Below are 21,782 nucleotides of genomic sequence, written 5' to 3'. Positions count from 1 at the left end.
CCAGCCCTGTGCCGCCCAAGTGATTTCCTCCCTGTTACCAGGTCTGCTTGCCTGGTCCTCTTGGCTGCCTGTGGCTTTGTGCCCTCTGTTGCCATTGCCCCAGCAGCTCCTGCCGGCCGCCTGCCTCTGCCCACTTCCCCCTGGCTTTCTGTGGGGTTCGACTGCCATTCCGGAGTCCCTTTTGGCCCAGTAAATTTCCTGGGGTCTCTGGCCTGCTGTGGTGTGCCAGGAAGCTGTTTCCGGGGCCCGAGGCAGTCTGGAGAAGGTGGGTGGGTGGGCTTCTTGCTTTCCCCTCCGACTCCAGGCATATGTAGTATTTGTATATATCTTGCATGATAGAAACCTGTAAGCTACTAAAGTTTTCTAATGGACCATGATATCTTGTCTCAGTTTATAGCCTTCAAACTTAAAGCTGAGCCTGAGGAGAAAATTGGTTTGGAACGAAATATGATATAAGCAGAACAGACTGTGATACCTAAAGCAATTTTCAGACGACTTTAAATAAATTTGAGCAAATGTTGCAAAAAGTGACAGCTAAGGGAACCTTGTTTACTTGGGGCAAAGATTTCCTTGCATTTAGGTAGACCATGCCTAGATAAATCCCTGGATAAAGCGGGAGGGGAGCATAGTAAACTGCACGAATCCATAAACCATGTTTTCTTATACAGTGGGAGAAACTGAATAAGACCTCAATTGGTAAGAATCTGCTCTTTCTTATCCAGAAACTGCATTTCTCAACCAGGTGCCAAGTTCGATATGGCCCTCAAAGTGAACTAACTAGAGAGATTGCTACAAATCGAGGTGTGAAACAGGGAAGTGTATTGGCCCCATATCTTTTCAACCTTTTCATAAATGATCTTGCACTAACTTTAAGAACAGTAGATGACCATTTCCCCAAATTGGGTCCTTCTTCCATCCCCTTATTACTCTATGCCGATGATACTGTGGTATTATCACTAACACAGAAGGGCTTAAGACGTTTGCTGTCTATGTGAGCTACTGCGATTCTAATCTATTATCTATACATTTTAGGAAATCTAAAATTCTGTTTTTTTCCAAAACTTGGAGGAGCCACTGTTAGAAAATTAATGGACGTGGAATTGAACAAGTAAAACAATTTAGATATCTGGGACTGAGCTTCCAATATAATACCAATTGGACATTCCATAGAAACTGTATTTTGTCCCTAGCCAAATGTAGTATTGAGGCCATAATTCGTTTTTTCTACGTTCATGGTCATCAAATAGTTGCTGCTGTCTTACATGTGTTCAAGGCTAAATCTATGGCCCAACTTCTATACGGAATTCCTATCTGGGTAAGTGCCTTTAACCAGGGCACTGAGTTTTTCTGTGTCCAGTTTTCTTTTCTGTGTCGCATTTTAAGTGTCCCTAGTTGTGTTGGGTATGCAGCTCTGTGCCTTGAAACCGGGCAAGCTTTCTTGGAAGCCAAGGCCTGGATTCAGACCATTAAGTTGTGGTCGTGTTTGCATTTTCTAACTGAGCATCCCAATTATATCTCTGCCTTGCTCTCAGACTCCTATATGAGTAAGTGGTTGAAGTTAATTAATAGGAAAATAATATCTATTGTTATTTCTTTTTACTCTCTTTTGCTGCTTGGAAAAGAGCAGGCCTTAAGATTGCTGCATCAGCACTTGCTTGATATAGAAACGCAAACTTTATTCTCTTTAGTGAACAGACATTGTTCTCCCATGTTTCATGGTGTTGTTCCGAATTATGGAACTGTAGCTGCTTACTTATCTCATTTGGAATTACCTGATGTCTGCAGAGCATTTATGTTTGCCAGATTCAATATTCTTCCATCAGCCATTTTATATGGTAGATATAAGAGAATTCCTCTCAGTGACAGGTGTTGTCCATCCATGGTTGGGGTACCTGAACACTAAATTCATGTTACTGCATTGTAAGTTTTACTTGTGGCCAAGGAACATTTAGATCAGACCTTTGTTGTCGAGTGCTCAGTTTCTCAGACCAGCAGTTGGTGGTGTATCTTTTATCAGAAAGAAATTCTTTTATTACTCAGCAAGTTGCCAGATACCTGCTAGCTTTATCAAGGAAACGTGAACTGCTTGTACTCACTCCTAGATAATGTTACTAACAATGTTATTTTAATGTTTTGGTAGACTATTTGGTTTTTGTAAACTTGTTTTATAACTATGGTGTGGTAAATGTCTAATAATAGTGGTAATGATAATGTTTTCTTAATATACCTATTTTGAAACACTAATTAGTAAAAATACCCACACGCTTCCTCACACTTGAGTTCTTAGTCTTCCTGGAAAACCATCACCATATTCTATTGACACTTTACATTGATAAAGTAATTTACATTGTTGGCCTAGGATATTGTTCACATTTGATGGAACCTGATAAATTGCTACAGACATTTTAATGTAGAGATTCTGCCACCTTGTTCACATCTGTATGTTCCTTTTTAAGGATGTATAGGCACCATATAGACATATGGTGAGTTGGTAATATGGGAAACACTAAGGAAATGTTTGGTACCAAAAGGGTGGTGGCCCTGTTTCAGGAAGATGTAATGAAGAAGCTTATTCACCAGAGCAGGAGGAAGTGATGTGCATCCTCTTGGTTATGTTCAAAAACATCTGTGAAGTTGTGGGAGACTTCCATCCTTCTTGTAAAGAAGGTTGGGAACTTTCAGAGTCTCACCTTATATTGGAGGAAACGTGCATATGAAAAATAAGGGATTGTGTAAATTTTCAGTGTAGTCGAATCCACCTTTTGTGGCTTTTCATCAAGTACTAAGCCTATGTGCTTGCAGTTATGTAGCCGTTTAGACATAATAAATTAATTGATAGATTGACATTACAGTGTAATGTGCCTTGTGTCCTAGATTATGCATGGAAGAGTTTTGTGTAAATATTGATCCCCTCCCCCCTCAACACTGCACAAAAGGCACTTTCACTCGTTCTGTACCTGCAGACCCCCACAATTTCATTTTTCCCCTTTCTAGAACTTATCTGATCTTCAAGAATGGCTGGTAGGCCATGGAAGGCTACAGTACAAAAGGAGATATATGAAATATTTATTATATACATTTAACTTTTCTATGTGTAATGGAATATTAATTTTGCACTTTTACTACACTTTGTAGTAACAGAGGACATTCCATTATATTTAACTGGGAAACAAATCATGTTTGTTTGACTTCCTAAATCTTTTGGGTATAGTATAAGGTATCATAATGGTCATCATTACCTTTGGTAAAAGTTGTCATATATATAGCATTCTTTAGAACTAAGATCTAATGCAGGTATGATGGAGCAAAGGGAGACTTGGATTTTTTGGGGGAAATTAGGTCTGTCAGAAATTTGATGGCACACAGGCTTGTGATAATAGTTCAAAACAACAGGAATTTATTTATAACCGAAAGGTAGGATGAGGGTTTAGGCAAGTAAATTTGGATTTCAGAAAGGAATTAGGATATTCCAAAAACAAACAGAGAGTAAGCACTTCACAATAGTATATATTTACACCAAGAGATTTGGTTCTTTTAGATGGTATTCACTTCAGGATGCGAGATCTTTGTTTTCACTAAGAGGCTTTTTTTTTTTTGTCAGTTTCTTGTTTAGATTTCACTTGAGTTGACTTTAAAACACACTCCAGTTTCAGTTTCTAGAACTACACAGCACTCTTCACCAGTTTAACATCTAAACTGGACTGGGATTACTCAGGTCTCTAGCGACTAATTCTCCTCAACCTTAGTTAGGGATCACTCAGTATACATGAGATGACTTCCCTCTCCCTGGTTTTTGAGAACTCTCTTTTTTTTCAGAGCTAACTCCCAATGTCAAAACCCAGACACACACTATTCACTCAGAGTTAACATTCTTATGACCCAGTTGCTGATACTGTATTAATAAAAATAAAAAAAAATGTGTTCCTTTATGTTTCACTCATGAGGACTAATCCCTACACAGCACACAGCTGCCACTAGCTTCTCAGAGCTCTGTCCCTCTCACTGACTGAGAGCTGAATGTAACACTTTCACTAGCCACTCCCAGGACTCCCTTTAGCTGTCAATCAACTGCCTCTAAGGCAAGAACAACTTCTTGGTTTCTATTGCCTTCTTCACAGCAGGGGTGTCAAATATACCACCCCAGGGGCCGATCTCGCCCCTTGAGAGCTCTTATCCAGCCCTTGAGCCAGGTAAGGCAGCAACCCCCTCCCCCCTGGTCCTGATCGGGGCTGGCAAGCTCGCTGCAGGTTCGCCAGCTGAAGTAGTCACACACACACACACACCCAATATGGGCTGGCGAGACATGGGCTGGCCCAACCAAGTGACACTTATGTCATATCCGGTCCTTGTAACAAATGAGTTTGACAGCCCTGATCTAATGTCGTGTATACTGCCCAGCAGGAACTCAAATAATTTATGTGCTCATATTACTACTTGTATCAAAGATGCAGCAGCATGAACTTGGTGATTATCTGCCAATCCATGTATTAAAATAGTATTGAAATGCAGCAATTGCATGTAAGAATGTCATCTTTGTTATCAAGAATAACAATCTATGCAAATAGAAAATGATTTGAAAGTAGTAGGAAAATGTAGATAGCGTTTTATCTGTATTATAGCACAATTAATGCTATAAGATGCTATAATTTTTAGGAAATTTTAACATCACATAATAAAGCCATGATGTAGCTCCTGGCATCTTTTGAAGAGTGCAAGAACAGGCACTGAATACGGAAAAGGATCTTGAAAAATGGGTACGCAGTGCTCCCGTTATCTGCTTCTATTAGATCCATGTAGGGTTGTGCAAAAAAAAAAAAAATTCAGTAAATTTCGGGTTTGGCTTTATTGGGCTCAAGTTTTTTCAGTAAACCCAGAATAAGCCAAATATCCATACCAGTAAAGGGGTATTTCAGCTTCATTTCCAGGTTTACCAAAAAATTTGGGTCCATTGTGGTCTTTGGGGATTTTTTAAAGCTTCTGTGGGTGTATTTTTGGAGATAGAGTCACCAAATTTGAAGTGTGGCTGCAAATTTGAAGTGTGGCTGCTTGAATTGAACCTTTAAAAAAAACCCTGTCAGCTCATGTAGCTTTTTAAAAATGGGTAACATGTTTCCATTGGCTAGCTCCTGACCAGAATTGGGCTGCTGCAGTCTGGGCTGGTTGCAGGCAGGGCTGAATCAGCGTACTCCTCCAGGTGCAAGCAATTAAAACTAAAGTATTTCCTTCTCATCCTTTTTTACTCTGAGTGTTTTCAGATAGGCTGATCTCACTGAAAATAGGCAGGCAGGTACTGCCAGGAGGACTAGATGGCTCAGTCTCTCCTTCCTCCTCTAGGCTGCCAGGACGACTGCAGGCACTCGGCTTTTTCAGCAAGAGGACTGCAAAGCACAAGATCCAGCATGACACCTGTATGGCCACTTGTAGATAAATTATACTGGAAACAGGTTACTGTGGCTCAAGCCAGTTCTGAAGATTTGGTTGTTGTAAGAATGTAAAGTACTTCAGAACATCTGGCTAACAACTGCAATCCAACTTCTTGAATGTAAGATTAAGGAAACAATATAGCAACACAATCCACAGCTTGTCCAAATGTTAAGAGACGACTGTTACATTGTGTTTACTTTTGCATTCTGTTATGTACAACTAAAAACATTTACACTTAATTAGAATTAACACTCTAATTCTGGAACTGCTGCGTTGATGCTTTTGAAACAAACAAAACTTACCCAGACAGAGGGCACCTAGGATCGGAAGCACTTTCTGTTTTATTATTCACATTTTTAATGGTCAGGTTACTCAAGGTTGTTAAATTATACAGTGCAGGCTTTTATCATTCATTTTTAGATGGGTTGGAAGTAAGTAAGTGGAGAGTGCGTTCTTTTTCTGCGGGCCAATATGTAGAGCTGATTCTGAACTGAGGTGGGGGGGAAATCTCCCATCATGACTTAAATTGTTCTTAATCTTTCTCTTGGGGTGTGTGCATATAAGTAAACATACAGTGCCAAGTTATATTTTTATTTCTTATGCCTTAAGCAGATCTATGTCCATGTTAAGCCTGAGCCTGGAACTCATAATGTAAACCATTACTATTGTTGTCTAAATTGATTTTTAGTCCACTCTGGTTCCTTTTTATCCCAGATGTTTTTGTACTAATCAACATAATGGAAATGAATGGAAAAATGAAAACAAATGAGAAACTAATGAAATTTTAATTTGATTTATTATGAATGGGAAAACCTGGTTTTATTTGATCGACTGCTTGGTGATATGCCAATAAAGGTATTGAAACTGAAATTGAAATTAAATGGAAAAACCCAATGAGAATCCTATAGGATATACACCACTGGCAATACACAGTAATGCAGTGGAGGCATTTTATATTGGCCATATAAGAGGAAACAGCATGTTTACAAAAGTTTCTAGTTTAGTTTATTGCTCATTAACCAAGTCATAAGCAAATACATAAACAAATACATACAGAAGTGTTACAGGAAGGAAGGAAGGAAGGAAGGAAACAGTGTAACTGACAGGCTTTCCCTCTGCATCTATGAGGTAACAAGGGAAATCCTATGGGCAGAAGCTTGGTTGGATCTCTCATTGAAATCAATGAGAATCTATGTGATTCCCTTTTAAATTGCTTCTTAAGTGGACACCCTTTGTTTTATCTCTCTGAGATTAGGCTGGTATGATTCCCTGAGGGAGCAGTGTAAAGCCAAACCATTTGGTTGTCAAATACCATTACAGGTGTGAGGTTGATTCTCCCATTAAAACCAATAGGGAATGAGAATGGCAGAAACCAAAATGAATGATCTCATACTTGTGATAAATGAAATCAATGTAACTGAAACAAATGGAGACGTGAAAATGGAAACAAATGGAGAAATTAAATGGGTATCTACTGAAAATTGTGCAGCTACTGGGAGACTGTATCTGTGGAGACGGTGAATCACATATTACTTTCTGCATAAGCATCCATTTCTGGGAATGTAATGTACCGACTTAGTTATCCATTGGTTACTGTTATCCATGAGTTAGTGTTAAGATAAAATTCATATTATCTTTGCAAGTCCTCAGTAAAGAGAATTTAGAGTGCTTGCATTCCCAAATGTTTATGTAAAATGCCAGTTGAATAAAAGCTATTCCTGTGCTCCCTTTGGAAACCAATAATGGCTTATTTTTAAAAAGCGTTTAAATCAGAAGCTGGCAAAATACACAGCCGGTAACAACTAACAACTATATCACACAAAGTTGCCTTAAACCAAGTGAGACCATTGGTCTACCAAAGTCAGTATTTGTCTGCTCTGCCTGACAATGTCTCTCCAAAGTCTCAGCCAGATGTCTTTCACATCACCTACTACCTGATCCTTTTAAGCGGAGATAACAAGGATTGGACTTGGGAACTTCTGCAAGCAAAGCAGATGCTCTACCACTAAGCTATGGCCCCTCCCTAAATCCATCAGATTACTATGGAAGTCTTTGTCATAAATGCAGAAACTGGGCTGTGTTTATCTAATAAATATTACATGTTTGTACTTGCAGGTAATATATGCTTTGAACACCAAGAATGATGAACATGAAGCAGCTATCCAAGCCCTCAAGGATGCCCATGAAGAAGAAATCCAACAAATTCTTGCAGAAACCAGAGAAAAGATTCTACAGTACAAGAGTAAAGTTTCTGAGGAAATAGATTTGAAGAGAAAGATCCAAGTTTTAGAAGAGTCATTGGAGGACCATAAAAAGATGAAGCATCAAGCCCTAACAGAATTTGAAGCTTATAAGGACAGAGTTGAGGATATGCAGCTTTGTGCAGAAGCCCAGCATGTACAACGTGTAGTAACTATGTCGCGGGAAGTGGAAGAGATTAGGAAAAAGTTTGAGGAGCGGTTACGAAGCTTTATACAATTACAAGTACAGTTTGAGAAGGATAAGCGTTCAGCTCTTGAAGAGTTGAGAGCTGCACATAGGCTTGAGGTTCAAGAACTTATGAAGACACATCAGAGTCAGAATGCTACTTTAAGTAAGGGACAGGAAAAGTTGGAAGAGCTGCACAGACGGGATGTGGAAGAATTGAATGCTAAAGTTGAAGATCTAAGACTGGAAAGAAAAAAACTCATTGAGGACTACGAAAGTAAACTCAGCAAAGCTCAATCTTTCTATGAACATGAACTTGATACTATGAAAAGGTCCCAACTGTTTACAGCTGAAAGTCTGAAAGCTTGCAAAGAGAAAGAAGTGGAACTAAGAAAAGAATTCCAAAGCCAAGAAACTATTTTACGGAAAAACCTGGGGAAACTAAAGACTGAATTGCAGATGGTACAAGATGAAGCAGGCAGTCTACGAGAAAAGTGTCAGAAGCTTCAGATAGCATTAAATACAGCAGAAAACAATGTACAGGTGAGATTACCATTGTTAAATAATTAATTTGCTTAAAAGAAAATGAACTTAAAAATGAAAAGTACTGTTCAGTTAGTCAGTATATGGATTGCTTATGAAGTCTTAAGTCTTTATCACTACCATTTAGCTGACAGTTTTTTTCCTCTTCTTTGGTGGGTTCCATGTAGGGATTTTGTCCCATGTGGCCAGAGGGATGTTCACACTTTTTTTCAGACCCTCCAAATAAAGCCATGCTTATTTTTATGAAAATTTATGGAGTTCCTGGGACTTCCCCCTTTAAGATGGAACAAAGGAAAAACCTTTGTTCCAATTTAAAGGCTGTTGGCAGGGCCTCCATAGGGAAGCTCTGCCCATAGCCAGTCTGGAGAGGGGGCAGAGCTGATGTCTGCCATCTCTGTGTGATGTAGTGGTATGAATTTCAGACTATGATCTGGGAAACCCAGGTTCAAATCCTCACTGTGTCATGGAAGCTTGCTAGGTGAACTTGGGCAAGTCACACATTCTCAGCCTAACCTACCTCCCACTGGAGAGGAAAGACAGAATTAAAATGAAGTAAATAAAAAGGTGAAGCTAAGCTTTATTTTTTCTCTCCCTCCCTTCAGCGCTTAGTACTTTTTGGGAGGACTCTTGAGGGGGTGTGGGGTTCACAGCTGAACCATGGTGTCCCTTTAACTATGGCTCTGCTATGAAGGGGAAAGGGGTGGGTTGCTTCTGAGGTGACATGATGAATTGCAAAAGGGAGAAACAGGATGGTGGAAGCAAAGACATCAATCAGTGAGTGGGCCTGTGGTTAGGGCTGTGAGAAAGCCATCCCCACTGTCTCCACCCTTCTCACAGATGCTTCTACAGCAAGGTGTGCTGTTTCACACCTTTGTATACAATGTTTCTTTGTTGTCTTCTTGATAAACCGCTTCTTAAAAGCTGAACCTCAAGAGAGTTTATCGTGTCCTACACAAAGAACTTCTCTGTATGAAATAGCATGAAAAATACTTGTCTGTATCATGTGGGAGGTGCATAGTACGCATGTTTTTAGTATACACGCAGGTACAGGTTGTTCTTAGGGTAGCAAGTGTAACGGCTTTGGGATTGCTGCCACAATGTAACGTTTGTGGTGAGCAAGAAGAATATAGAGATCACTAAGGCAGGAGTATTGTAGAGAGCCATTGTGATATAGTGGTTAAGGTGTTGGACTAGGATCTTGGAAACCCAGGTTCAAATCCCCATTCTGCCATGGAAACTTGCTGAGTGACCTTGGGCCAATCACACACTTTGAGCCTTGACCATGGCAAGTATTTGGATGGGAGACCTCCAAGGAATACCAGGAGTATGAGTCCCATCTTTATCTTTACATTTCCAACAGCTACTATCATATGATTCATTCATCTTTTTAATGTACATTGGTGTTATATACCATCTGAAAAACTGCTTATACCAGTTCTCCCTTAGGTTTTCACTGGCTGTAAATTGAATTGATTTAGTCCAAAGTCTTTCCCATTGTTCCATCGAAATCTCTTTCTTAAAATTCTGCATCCATTTGACCATACATGTTGTTTTGACTTGTTCTTGTTCTGTCTCATATTTGAGCAACAGTTTTTATATTTTTCCCAAGATATGATCCACTTCTTTACTTATCAAAGTTTCAAACTCTGTGTTTTCTTTTAGTCTGTCTTGTTGATAGCAATCTTGTTTAAGTTTCTGAATCATTTGATTTTATGTTAGCCATCCTATTTTCTTATTTTCTCTCTTTATTCCAGGGTTTTATTTTGTTTTGTTTGTCTAACATGTCCTGATATCTTATAAAGTCTGTCTTCCCCTTTCTCCTTGGTTCAGATAAGCATCTGTTGGAGACATCACTAAAGCTGGCGAAGGGCTTAGTCTTCTTTTGTTTCTAATCCAAGTCTTCATCAGTCCTTCGATAATTACATGTTTATGTACAAATATCTCTGATTTCTTTGCTTTCCATAAGTAATAGTGAAAGCCACAGTCCCATATTACTTTTCCATCTTCAGTGCTTTTTGCTCTTTTATCCAATCCAGGATAGTCCCGCCGCTTGATGGTAAAGCTTCAGGTTAGGGAGGGCCTTCCCTCCCCCTTTTTTTCAACTTGCATGACTTTAAAATTAATTCTTGGTTTTTTTCCCGTTCCAGATAAATTTATTCATTAATAACCTTTGCCAATCTGCAATCATTTTTTCTTCTATATGTATAGGTAGCATTTGGGGAAAAAAGATAAATCTTGGTAGTATGTTCATTTTTACCACAGCTATTCTCCCCATCCATGACAATTTCAATTTAGACCATCTCAGCAAATCATTCTGTATTGCCAGCCAGGTCTTCTGATAATTATCCTTAAACAATGTATGATTCTTCCCAGTAAAATTAACTCCCAAATATCCCACTGGCTCTTCTGTTATCTTACATCCTGTTTTAAACCGTATGTCGTGTCTTTCTGCATCATCTAAGTTTTCTAGTATAATCTTGGTCTTATTCTTATTTATTCTATATCCAGAAAGTTGTCCATAATGTTCGATTTGTTCCATAAGGTGTTCTATTGAACTTGTAGGGTTTTCTAAGGTCAGGACCATGTTGTCTGCATAGCACTTCAACTTGAACTCCTCTCCAGGAATTTTCAGTCCATTGATTCTCTCATCCCGTCTTAGACTAGTCGCCAATACTTCGAAAACTAGGTTAAATAACAGCGGAGTCAGTGGACAGCCTTGTCTAGTACCTTAATTAATTGTGAATTTCTCTGTTAGCTTTCCATTAATCACCAAAGATAAAAACACGGCCCTCTTCTGGCGACTCACCTCAGGTCAAGCCTCGAAAGACACTTCTCCTCTAGACTCCCTGATTCCCCCTGATAGATGGACCTCCTTCTTTCAGAATATGTATGCCGATGAGGAACCACCGATTCTCTCTACGTTAGAGCTAATAAAATATCCATCATGGCCTCCTGTCTCGCTAAAAGAGATAAAATCACTTATCGGCCAGCTAAAAGGGGGCAAAGCACCAGGCCAGGATGGTATTCCCCCAGAGTTTTTCAAAGAAAACATTGAATGGTGGAGCCCTTTTCTATCATCACTTTTTACCTATATTGATACAACAGGCCAAATCCCAAGGGACTGGGGGTTGGCTGTAGTGGTCCCATTTTTTAAGAAGGGCAGGAGAGATGATCCTTCGAATTATAGACCCATTAGCCTCCTGAACATTATAAGTAAAATATATGCAAGACACCTATTAGAAAAAATTGTCAGCTGGCTCGATCAAGAGGATATAATAGTTCAGGAACAGGCTGGATTTAGGGAAGGTAGATCTACAATAGACCATTGCCTTACCCTTCAACACCTTATAGAAAATTACTCCTCAAATGGAAAGCCCTCTTTATATGCCACCTTTATCAACTTAAAGGTGGCATTTGACTCTTATTTCCAGATCTCTATTATGGGCCAAATTGGAATCCTCTTCCATTGACAGGAGGCTTCTTTTTCTCATATGTGCCCTTCATAATCAGACCACATTAAGAGTAAAATGTAATAGAAAAGGACACCTCACAGATGCAGTCAATACCTATAAGGGAGTCAGGCAGGGCTGTCTTTTAGCCCCTGCACTATTTAGCTATTACATAAACAACATCCCAAATTGCCTAAACGCAACCGACCTGCACCCGCCCAAATTGGCGCATAGACATATCTCAGTATTATTGTATGCTGATGATACTGTTATATTATCCAGGACCCCTATAGGTCTTAGAAGAGCCCTTACCAGGTTTGCCATATATATTGTGATAATGTGAGCTCTGTGTTTGTTGACAAACCCATAAACAGACTCCATAGGCAGGAAATCCTAAGAAAGCTGGTTTATTGGAAAATACAACAATTTGCAGAAGCCATAAAACTTAGAAGGACTCTAATGGGGATGCAGGCTACAGAGGATCATATATAAAGAAGAAAACCTACAAAGTCAGGCCACCCCTAGTTGCTAGGGCAACCATTCAGTTCTCACGGAAGTTAGACTACACCCACAACTCTTGAAACATTAGCATAACAGTTGCGACCTTGGGTTAGCACCTGGCTAAACCACAATACTCCATTCTCAGGCCAGATCAGTCCTGACAGATAATGAAAAGCTAACCATAAATTATCAAAAAACAAAGATAATGGCCTTTGGCAACCGTCCAAAATCTAGAGTCGGGCGTATAAAAGGGCATAGGTTGGAGCAGGTGAACAGCTTTAGGTATTTGGGAGTAGTTATGCAGGCTTCAGGATCAAAGCTGGCCCAGAGCAATCACGTGGCCAGTCTAGGTGACAGATCAGCCTATAGTATAATCAAATTCCTCCGTACGAAGGGGGCGCATTTTATTCCAGCAGCCCTCAAGCTTTACTAGGCCAAAACAATGGCACAATTGCTTTATGGAACACATCTTGGACCCTCCTCTTCCTGTTTCACACCTTTGGAACGAGTCCAGTCCAAGTTTCTCAGACTGGCTCTTCAGGTCCCCAGATGCGTATCAAATTCTTTGGCATGTCTAGAAACGGGTATGTTGAGAGTAGAAGCTAGAGTATGTATATCATCTTTCCTTCTATGGCTAAGGACGATATCCAATCCCCATGGCCTTCTTCCTCTGATCTTAATTGACAACTTTGAATCTAAGTGGCAAAAGACTGTGGGAAGCAAGTTGGAGAGTCTTGGTCTCTCCCCACAGGCCTTACTAGAGATGGGTAGAGACCAAGCAAAGAAAATCATAATTCAAAGAGTCAAAGATACTGAACGGCAGTATGATCTGTCAAAATCACCTGTATTCATGTCTGCCCCTATGACTAGATACATTCCTGCCCCAGCTGCTTATCTTTCTTCTTTAGAAGTTTATAGCCATAGGAGGGTGTTTACCTTAGCCAGGTGTTTGGCTTTACCCTCGGCAGTTCTACATGGGAGATTTAATAAGACTCCAAGTTTAGAGAGATTTTGTCCATGTAATTCTGGCCAAGTCGACACACTGGAACATGTGTTTTTCCGATGCTCATTTTATAAGGTAACCCGTTTTAAACTAATTCGACCTCTGGCAGATAAAATTTCAGGATACTCTGACAAACTTCGGATCAGAAAGCTTCTTTTGGATGAGAATACATACCTAACTAGTGAGGTTGCCAAATTCTGTGCTACAATTTATAAAATTCGTCAAAGTCTTGTTAGGTGAACTCCCAAAGAAATTGTTAAATTTAACCTGCAAATAGTGCGCAAATGGATATTGTATTCTATTTTACCACAAAACAGTTTAAATGTATGTTTCTTTTTAAACTATTATGATATAATCTATATAGTTTTTAAGTTACCTTCTGAAATATCTTTGTATCTTTTGTTTTAACTTTCTATTGGCGAAATGCCGCAATAAATTTTTACTGCGACTAGCACCATGGACATTTTCAGTCTGTCTCTATGCATTTTAAATACTTATCAATTTTCTATGACTGTCATCTAACAGCTTATGGCTTGGAAAAAATGTAAAAATTATATATTGCATATGCATAACACATGACATTGATTTGCACACAATGAGAGATAGCTTAGTCATTCCCTTTTTCTTGTTGTTTGTAAATTGCTTGTAAAATTGACATCTTTTTTTCCATTAAAGCTCGTTTTGGTAACAAGAGTATACTATCTCTAGTTAAGCTACATATTTACTTGTCATATAAAATTAACTTTTGTTAGGACACAATGCCAACATGTTTATAATACTACCAGATTATTTATTGTCATTGAGGTTTTTTAAAAATTGTGGTTGTTAAAAGCAAATGATTAAATTGTTTTCTAAGGTCATTTTACGGGGGGAAAGGTCAGTGGCTATTTTCATGTAACAGGAGCAGATCTTTCCCCATCTTTCTGTTCTTCCAGCAGCCTTATAAAACCCCAGAAAAGCTGATGCTGGAGGTTGAGAGAGCCACATGGAGAAATTGCCACAAGACACATGAGTTGCAGTTAGGAGCAGGAATTGGATGAAGTCATCCCCTCTTTTTTTGGCATAGAAAGAACGGCAAAGCAATCTGTCCTGCCCCTCAGTGCCTTGTGACATTTTGTCCTTGAGGTTCTCTTGATCCCATCACCTGCTTTTGGGTTTTTTTTAGGGGGCTGCTGAGTAGAGTTGCTAGCCAATGGCTGGCACCTGGCATGAGATGGGGACAGGGACATGGGGGGGGGGGCACTGTCAGCATGACAGTGTCAGCATGACATAAGGGAGGCACTGTCAGAATGACATAAGGGAGGGGCTGTGGTTCAGTGGTAGATCCTCTGCTTGGCATGCAGAAGGTCCCAGGTTCAATCCCTGGCATCTCCAGTTAAAAAGACTAGGCAAGTAGGTGATGTGAAAGACCTCCGCCTGAGACCCTGGAGAGCCGCTGCCGGTCTGAGTAGACAATACTGACTTTGATGGACCAAGGGTCTGATTCAGTATAAGGCAGCTTCATGTGTTCATGTGACAGTGTGACATCACTTGCGGGGGGAAACTGGAAGTAACATCACACCACTCTAGAAATCACTGGAAATGCAACCATAGAGTGTCTGGCAATTCTCAGAGTGATATGATGTCACTTCCTGGTTTTCCCCAAAAGTGATGTTGCACTAACAGCAAATTTTTAAAATTAATTTTTCTCCTGCTGGCCAAAGGAGCAGCAGTGGGAGGCAGAGGTTGGGTGGTGCCATAGTGCCTGGCAACCCTACTGTTGAGGGGCAGGGAAGGAGGTACTCATGGTTCATAGGATCAAATCCAATGTGCCATCAAGTATGTATATTTGGAGTGGAATATCTGCAAGTCTTTCTTTTGAAATAGTAAAGACGTAAACAAATCAAATTTGTTTGCAAAAGCCATGTATGAACTTGTGAAAATTAAAGAATTCTCTTAGTAAAGCACTGACTGCACACATGTCCAGGCAAGGAGGTGATTAACTGTCTTTGTTTGATAAATTGGGTAATAATCCTTCAGTGCTAAAATGTTATCTGAATTGGTACATTTAATTCATATTTGCTCAATTTGTTTGATTGTGTTCCTTTACTAACGTAATGTGTTCTTGTAGGCTCTTCAGAAACAGCTAGATGATGTCAAAGAAGAAGAAATGTCTTTGTTAAGTAAACACAAGGAGGTTGAAAGTGAACTAGCTGCTGCTAGAGAACGCTTACAGCAACAGGCCACAGACCTTGTACTAAAAGCCAGTATGTATGATTTTTATGTCCTAAAATGTAATCTGCATGAAGTATTTATTCAGAATGACAGTTTTTGTTCAGTATGTAAAATGCATGGTGAGTTTTATACATTTTCTATTTTTTAAAATCTTAACTTTTCATTTTTATTGAAAGTAAGTTGTGACACATCTGCGTTTTTGAAATCCATTTTGTTTTTCAGTCTCTCTCCATCATTTTAATGAAATATCGTTTTATGACCAAAAAGAACAAACTTTTGAGAAATTGGGGGGTGGGGACAATCTCCTCGACATTGTGTCATTGTTTCCTTTCCAGTGCAAAACTGGACATGACTTCATCATGTTAGTGTGATGCTGTAGGATTCTCCTTCAACTAGTTTTGGGCAAATCCTAGAGTGACACTTCCAATTTTATGCTGGAAGTGAGGAGGAGATTGTTACATTTTTCCACCACTGTTATTTCAAATGGTGGCAGGGAACAGGGAACCAAGGATAGCAAGTCTCCCATTGTAGCAGGAGACCTCCCCACCCACATTTGAACTAAAAGCTCATAGTGTAACACATTCTTTTCTCCGTAACTTGAAAATTTTCCAGTATTTGCATGAAATACAGAGAAAAAGATATGTTGCTAAGGTCTAGTGAAGAGGCAAGAATATGCACTAAAAGAGTGTATCCAAAACACTCTCGTAGTAATGCAGCATTGATTTCTATATAACTGCCACAATTTAGAGGCCTTGTTGCAATTTTTAAAGATTTTTTATTTATTTATTTATTTATCAAATTTATACCCCATCACTCTCTTGACGAGTGAGGCTCAGGCTGGCTTACATCAAAGTAAAATACAATTCCATAAACAGTCTTAAAAGCAGTAATAATAGTAAATATATAACACTTTCAAATAAACTATATAAATATCCTATTGAACATGGCTGCATCCAACAACCCAACAGTAAAATGATCTGATGGAAACAATACAACAATTGCAAGACATATGCAATTAAACGCAGTTGGAAGAACTCTGTTTTGCAAGCCCTGCAGAAGCTAACAAGGTCCCACATGACACATGTGTCCTCTGATAAAGAAGGCCCTCACCCTAGTAGAGAAGAGGTGAGCCACTCAAAGGCCGGGTGTCATCAAAAGATTGCATGCTAAAGAATGCAGGCAACATGCGGGCTTGCAGCCAGAGAGGCAGTCCTTCAGGTATGATGGTCCCAGACCATTTAGGGCTTTAAAGGTTAAAATCAGCATCTTGAATTTGATACAGAAGTCAATTGGCAACCAATGCAGTTCCTCAGTATTGGCTGTATGTGTGTAGACCAAGATGTGTCAGTCAAAAGTCTAGTGCCTGCATTCTGCATAACCTAAAGCTTCCAGTGCATCTTCAAGGGAAGCCCTGCATAGAATGAACTGCAATAGTCCAATCTAGAGGTGACCATGGTATGAATTACTGTGGCCAAATCCGAATGAGACAGATAGGGGACTAGCTTATGGGCCTGGCAAAGATAGAAGAATGCACATCTTGCCACTGTAGACACCTGTTTGTCCAGAGAAAATGAGGCATCAAGCCATACAGTAAAGCAGGGGTGTCACGGATATGCCCCCGGGCAGGATGAGGCCCGCGGAGGGCTTTTATGTGACCCTCGGAGGCAAGGGAGCCCCCTCCACTCTCCCCCACTCTGGGCTGGAGCATGCAAACCACCCCAAGCCTGCAAACGGCTCAACTTACATGCTGCAGCCCAGGGTGAGGGAGAGCGGGGAGCTGGCTGTGCTGGAGAGGGAGGAACCTTCCCAAGCTGCTGCACGTGCCACGCGTACTCTGCCTGGGCTCTGCCAGCACAATGAGGCTGCATGTGGTGCTGTGCTTCGCACTTACTCAGTTGCAGGGTTGCACCAGGGAGAAGAATTGTGGCCAAGCCACCCAGTTTAGTGTTGCTGTCCCCCTTCTCATTGTCGCTTATCACCAGCTCTGCCGCCTCCTTGCTCTTTGGGACAGCTGCAGAAGTGAGTCTCTCCTGTCCTCCTCCCCCCTGGCAGTGAGTAGGGGGTGGGGGGCAGGCAAGCTTTGGCATCCCTGGGTCCAGGGCTGGTCCTAGGATGCGATTATTGGGGGGGGGTTCAAGGGTTCCTGGCCAAGCGTTCTTTCTCTTTCTCCCTCCTCTCTCTCTCTCTCTCTCTCCCCCCCCTTTTTCTCCTTTGTCTCTCTGTTTTTTCTCTCCCTTTCATTTCTTTCTTTTCTCCTCTCTCTATCCCTCTCTTTCTCCCTGTTTCTCTCTGTGTTTCTCTCTCTCCCCCACCCTCTTTCTGGTTCTCTCTTTATCTTTCTCCCTTTCTTTCTCCCTTTCTCGCTCTCTCTCTCTCCCTTTCTCTCTCTGATTCTCTGATTCTCTCTTTCTTTCTTTCTTTCTTTCTTTCTTTCTTTCTTTCTTTCTTTCTTGTTTGTTTCTTTTTCTTTCTTTTTGTTTGTTTCTCTTTCTTTCTTTCTTTTTCTTTCTTTCTTTCTTTCTTTCTTTCTTTCTCTCTCTCTCTCTCTCTCTCTCTCTCTCCCCTCCCCTTTGCTTCCCTCTTTCTCCCTTTCTTTCTCCCTTTCTTTCTCTCTCTCTCTCCCCTCCCCTTTGCTTCCCTCTTTCTCCCTTTCTTTCTCCCTTTCTTTCTCTCTCTCTCTCCCCTCCCCTTTGCTTCCCTCTTTCTCCCTTTCTTTCTCCCTTTCTTTCTCTCTCTTTCTCCCCCTCCCTCTTTCTCTCTCTCTTTCCTTTCTCTGTCTGTTCCTGAAAAAAGGATTGACCCCTCCACTGGGCTTGCAAGTCCGCTGCGGGCTCACCAGCCCCCCCAGTTTAAAATTAAAATAATAATAATACCAGGGATCTGAGATACAAACTTTATAGAAGACACAGGCAAAGCCAATTAATGCTATTGTTTTTTTACTTTATTTTTTACTTAAAATTCAAGCAATCTTAAAACAGTAACACTCTTATAGCATTTTCTTTTATTGAAGTGTTATTAAGCATGTTTGTATTTTAATTGGCTTTGCCTGTGTCTTCTGTAAACTTTGTATCTTTGGTATCTGGCATTAAATTTTATGGTACACATGGACCAGCCCGACCAAGTGACATTTATGTCATATCTGGTCTTCGCAACAAATTAGTTCGACACTTCTGCATGAAAGCTCTTCATGGAGCCCACTAGTGACAGTAGTACCCTGTCAAGAGCCAGAAGTTGTAACCCCCATATTGACCTAGCCTTTCCCAGCCACATGATTTCTGTCTTGGATAGATTCAGCTTCAACCAGCTGTCTCTCAACCATCCGACCAAGTCATGCAGGCACTGGCTCAAGGCCAAGAGAGCTGTCTCTGGTTGCTTATCCAGCAGGAGGAAGAGTTGAGTATCATCAGCATATTGATGGCACCCAACCCTAAACCTCCTGATGAGTTCCACTGAAGGGCACATATATATATTAAACAACATTGGGGACAAAATCAAATCCTGCAGAACTCAACAATCTAGTGCTTGCATGGAAGACCTTTGGTCCCTGATGGCAACCTTCCAAGAGCATCTCTGGAAGAATAAAGAAAACCACCTCAAGGCACTACCCTGTACTCCCAGAGAGGCCAGACGGTTGACCAGGACCAAATGGTCAACTGTGTCAAATGCTGCCGACAGATCTATTAGGATCAGGAGTGATCCAATTGAAGCTGGAGGTCATCCACCAGAGCAGGAAGCTCTGTCAGTCACGAAACCAGACCTCAAGCTGAACTGGAAAGGTTCAAATGTGGAGGTCTCATCCAGGAAAACCTGGAGTTGCTCATCCACTGCTCACTCTATTACCTTTCCCAAGAATGGCAAATTAGATAAAGGGCGATAGTTGGCTAGGCTGTTCCAGACACTGGTGAGTCCTGGGTAGGCCATGTGTCTGCTATTACACATACTCATATGTGCAACCATGCATGATATGCTTGTTTCCCATGATATTTCCACATTTAACAACGTGAATGGATTGCAGATGTTGGGTGAATCACATGTATTGATGTATTTACATGTTTGAATCACATTTCACAGTATTGTAAATGAATCATCAATGTATGAAACTGCCTGAAATACTGTCCTTAGAACCTAAAAATATTAGAAGTTTTAAATATTTTGATCCAAAATTTTAAAATGAATATGATTTAAAATAAACTTCACCAAACCAAAATTGCTGCTTCTTAATTGTGCATCTGAGGGCTTAAATGGAACACTAAATCAGAATATCTTGCTCTCTTGAGAGCGCTTAGTTTCTTCTGACCATATGTCTTCCAGTGGTAGGGTTGCCAACCCTGGAGATCTCATGGAATTAGAACTGATCTCCAGGTCCCCTGGAGAAAATGGCAGCTCTGGAGGGTGGCATCTGGGGCATTATACTTTGCTGAGGTCCCTCCCCTCCCCAAACCCCACCCTCCCTAGACTCCACCCCAAATCTTCATGAGTTTCCTAACCCTGAGTTGGCGACCCTTTCCAGTGACATAGCTGAATAACTGTAGATCCTTGAAGATGTAATCAGGCTTATTGTGAATTCTGATACTCTTGTAACAGCCTTTTATGCAATAAAACTGAACCTGAATTCTGATACAGCAGTTTCCTGATGGTGTCTCCCTTTGAACTTCTTTTGTTGGAATATGTTATCCTTTAGATCAGCAACAGTGCATCCTGGGAGACGGAAATGTTCTCTGAATGCTTTCTGATTTAGAGATACCATTTTTCAAGGATTTAGCAAGATACTGGGATTCCTCAGCAATTATAGATACTACACAGTTTTAAAAAACTAGGGAGCTTGCATTATCTCTGTTCTTGTGAATTGTGACAGGCCTTTTTTCATACTGAGGGGACACACACAGCCTTTTATGATTTTTGGAGATCTAGTTTTGTTTTAAACTGTAAACCTCCTCCTCAGTTACCAGGTATTCTAAAGGTAGCAAGTGTATAGGCTTTGGGTTTTCTGACTTGAGGTACATTTTGTGGTGCACAAGGAGATTATTGAGATCACTGAGACAGGAACTAAGAAAATTTATTTGTTTACAGGTTGGTTTAAAGGAACAAATCAGCAGCACAGGTCTCCAAGTAGACATAGGAGAAACCTGGCTGAGGCACATAAATTTAAACTAATTACGGCTTCAGAGAATGGTTAAGAACATAAGAAAGGCCATGCTGGATCAGACCAAGGCCCATCAAGTCCAGCAGTCTGTTCACACATTGGGCAACCAGGTGCCTCTAGGAAGCCCACAAGCAAGACAACTGCAGCAGCATTATCCTGCATGTGTTCCACCTCACCTAATAGAATAGGCATGCTCCTCTAAGACTGGAGATAATAGGTATGCATCATGACTAGTAGCCATTTTTACTAGTAGCCATGAATAGTCCTCTCCTCCAGCATTTCCAGGAGCATAAGAGAAACCAGTTAAAAGCCTTTGCTAGACCCACAGCTCTCCCATAGATAACCAGACCGAACCGTCTTTGTATGAAAGTTACACCCTTGGCTGAATTATGTAGAATGGGAACAAACGGACTGAAGGTTATGCTGGAAAGAAGACTGCTCACCAACACCATATCATTATCTGATTAAATGAGCTGGAAAGTTGTTGATTCAGAGCGAAGCCCCAACATCTGTCTGTATTTTCAGGAAGTATGTACATCACTACTGCCTAGCTTAACAGAACGGAACCACGGGCCTAGCCTTGAAAGACACTTCCCTCTTAACATCCACTGTGAAAGCCCTCTTACACTCCTGAAAAATATTGTTAATAATGCATAACTTAATAAGAATTTATTCATTGTGTATGAAGCAGAACCTGAAAAAATAAGAATTGGTTTAAAGATTGGCAAAGCACTTCTTTTGTGGGAATGATGCAGACATATAATTTCTCACAGAGATACCTAACAAAATCTAGGAAAACCACTGAAATACAGAGCTGGATGGGCAACTGTACCCACAAGCCATCTGTATCTGGGTTAACAGGGAACCACAAACACCTTTGCCATCCAGCTGATTGCAAGTTAGAAGTTTCTTTAAAGCTTTCAGTCACAAACAGGCCACTAACCACTAGGTTGGATCCTCTCACTAACTCAGGATTCCACCCACACCACCTGCCTTTTCTCAAGGGTCAGACTAAATTTAAACTGGTTATAACTTCAATAAGCAGTCAGACATTTCTACAGTGCTTTTTAAAATATAT

At 40.5% G+C, this 21,782-nt stretch overlaps 1 protein-coding gene across 1 annotated transcript in view; it reads left to right on the top strand.

Moving 5' to 3' along the window:
• FAM184A (family with sequence similarity 184 member A) overlaps positions 1-21,782 on the top strand; it is a 115,043-nt gene that overhangs the window by 18,893 nt on the left and 74,368 nt on the right. Inside the window, exons 2-3 of the mRNA XM_056856950.1 lie at positions 7,540-8,394; positions 15,458-15,593. Coding sequence (XP_056712928.1) covers positions 7,540-8,394; positions 15,458-15,593 — 991 coding nt within the window. The remainder of the gene's footprint in view (positions 1-7,539; positions 8,395-15,457; positions 15,594-21,782) is intronic.

This window comes from Euleptes europaea, chromosome 10 (genome assembly GCF_029931775.1).
Source record: "Euleptes europaea isolate rEulEur1 chromosome 10, rEulEur1.hap1, whole genome shotgun sequence".
In the NCBI taxonomy this organism is placed as follows: Eukaryota; Metazoa; Chordata; class Lepidosauria; order Squamata; family Sphaerodactylidae; genus Euleptes; species Euleptes europaea.
The sequence above is the reverse complement of the archived record's forward strand: the minus strand, read 5'-3'. Positions and strand labels throughout refer to the sequence as shown.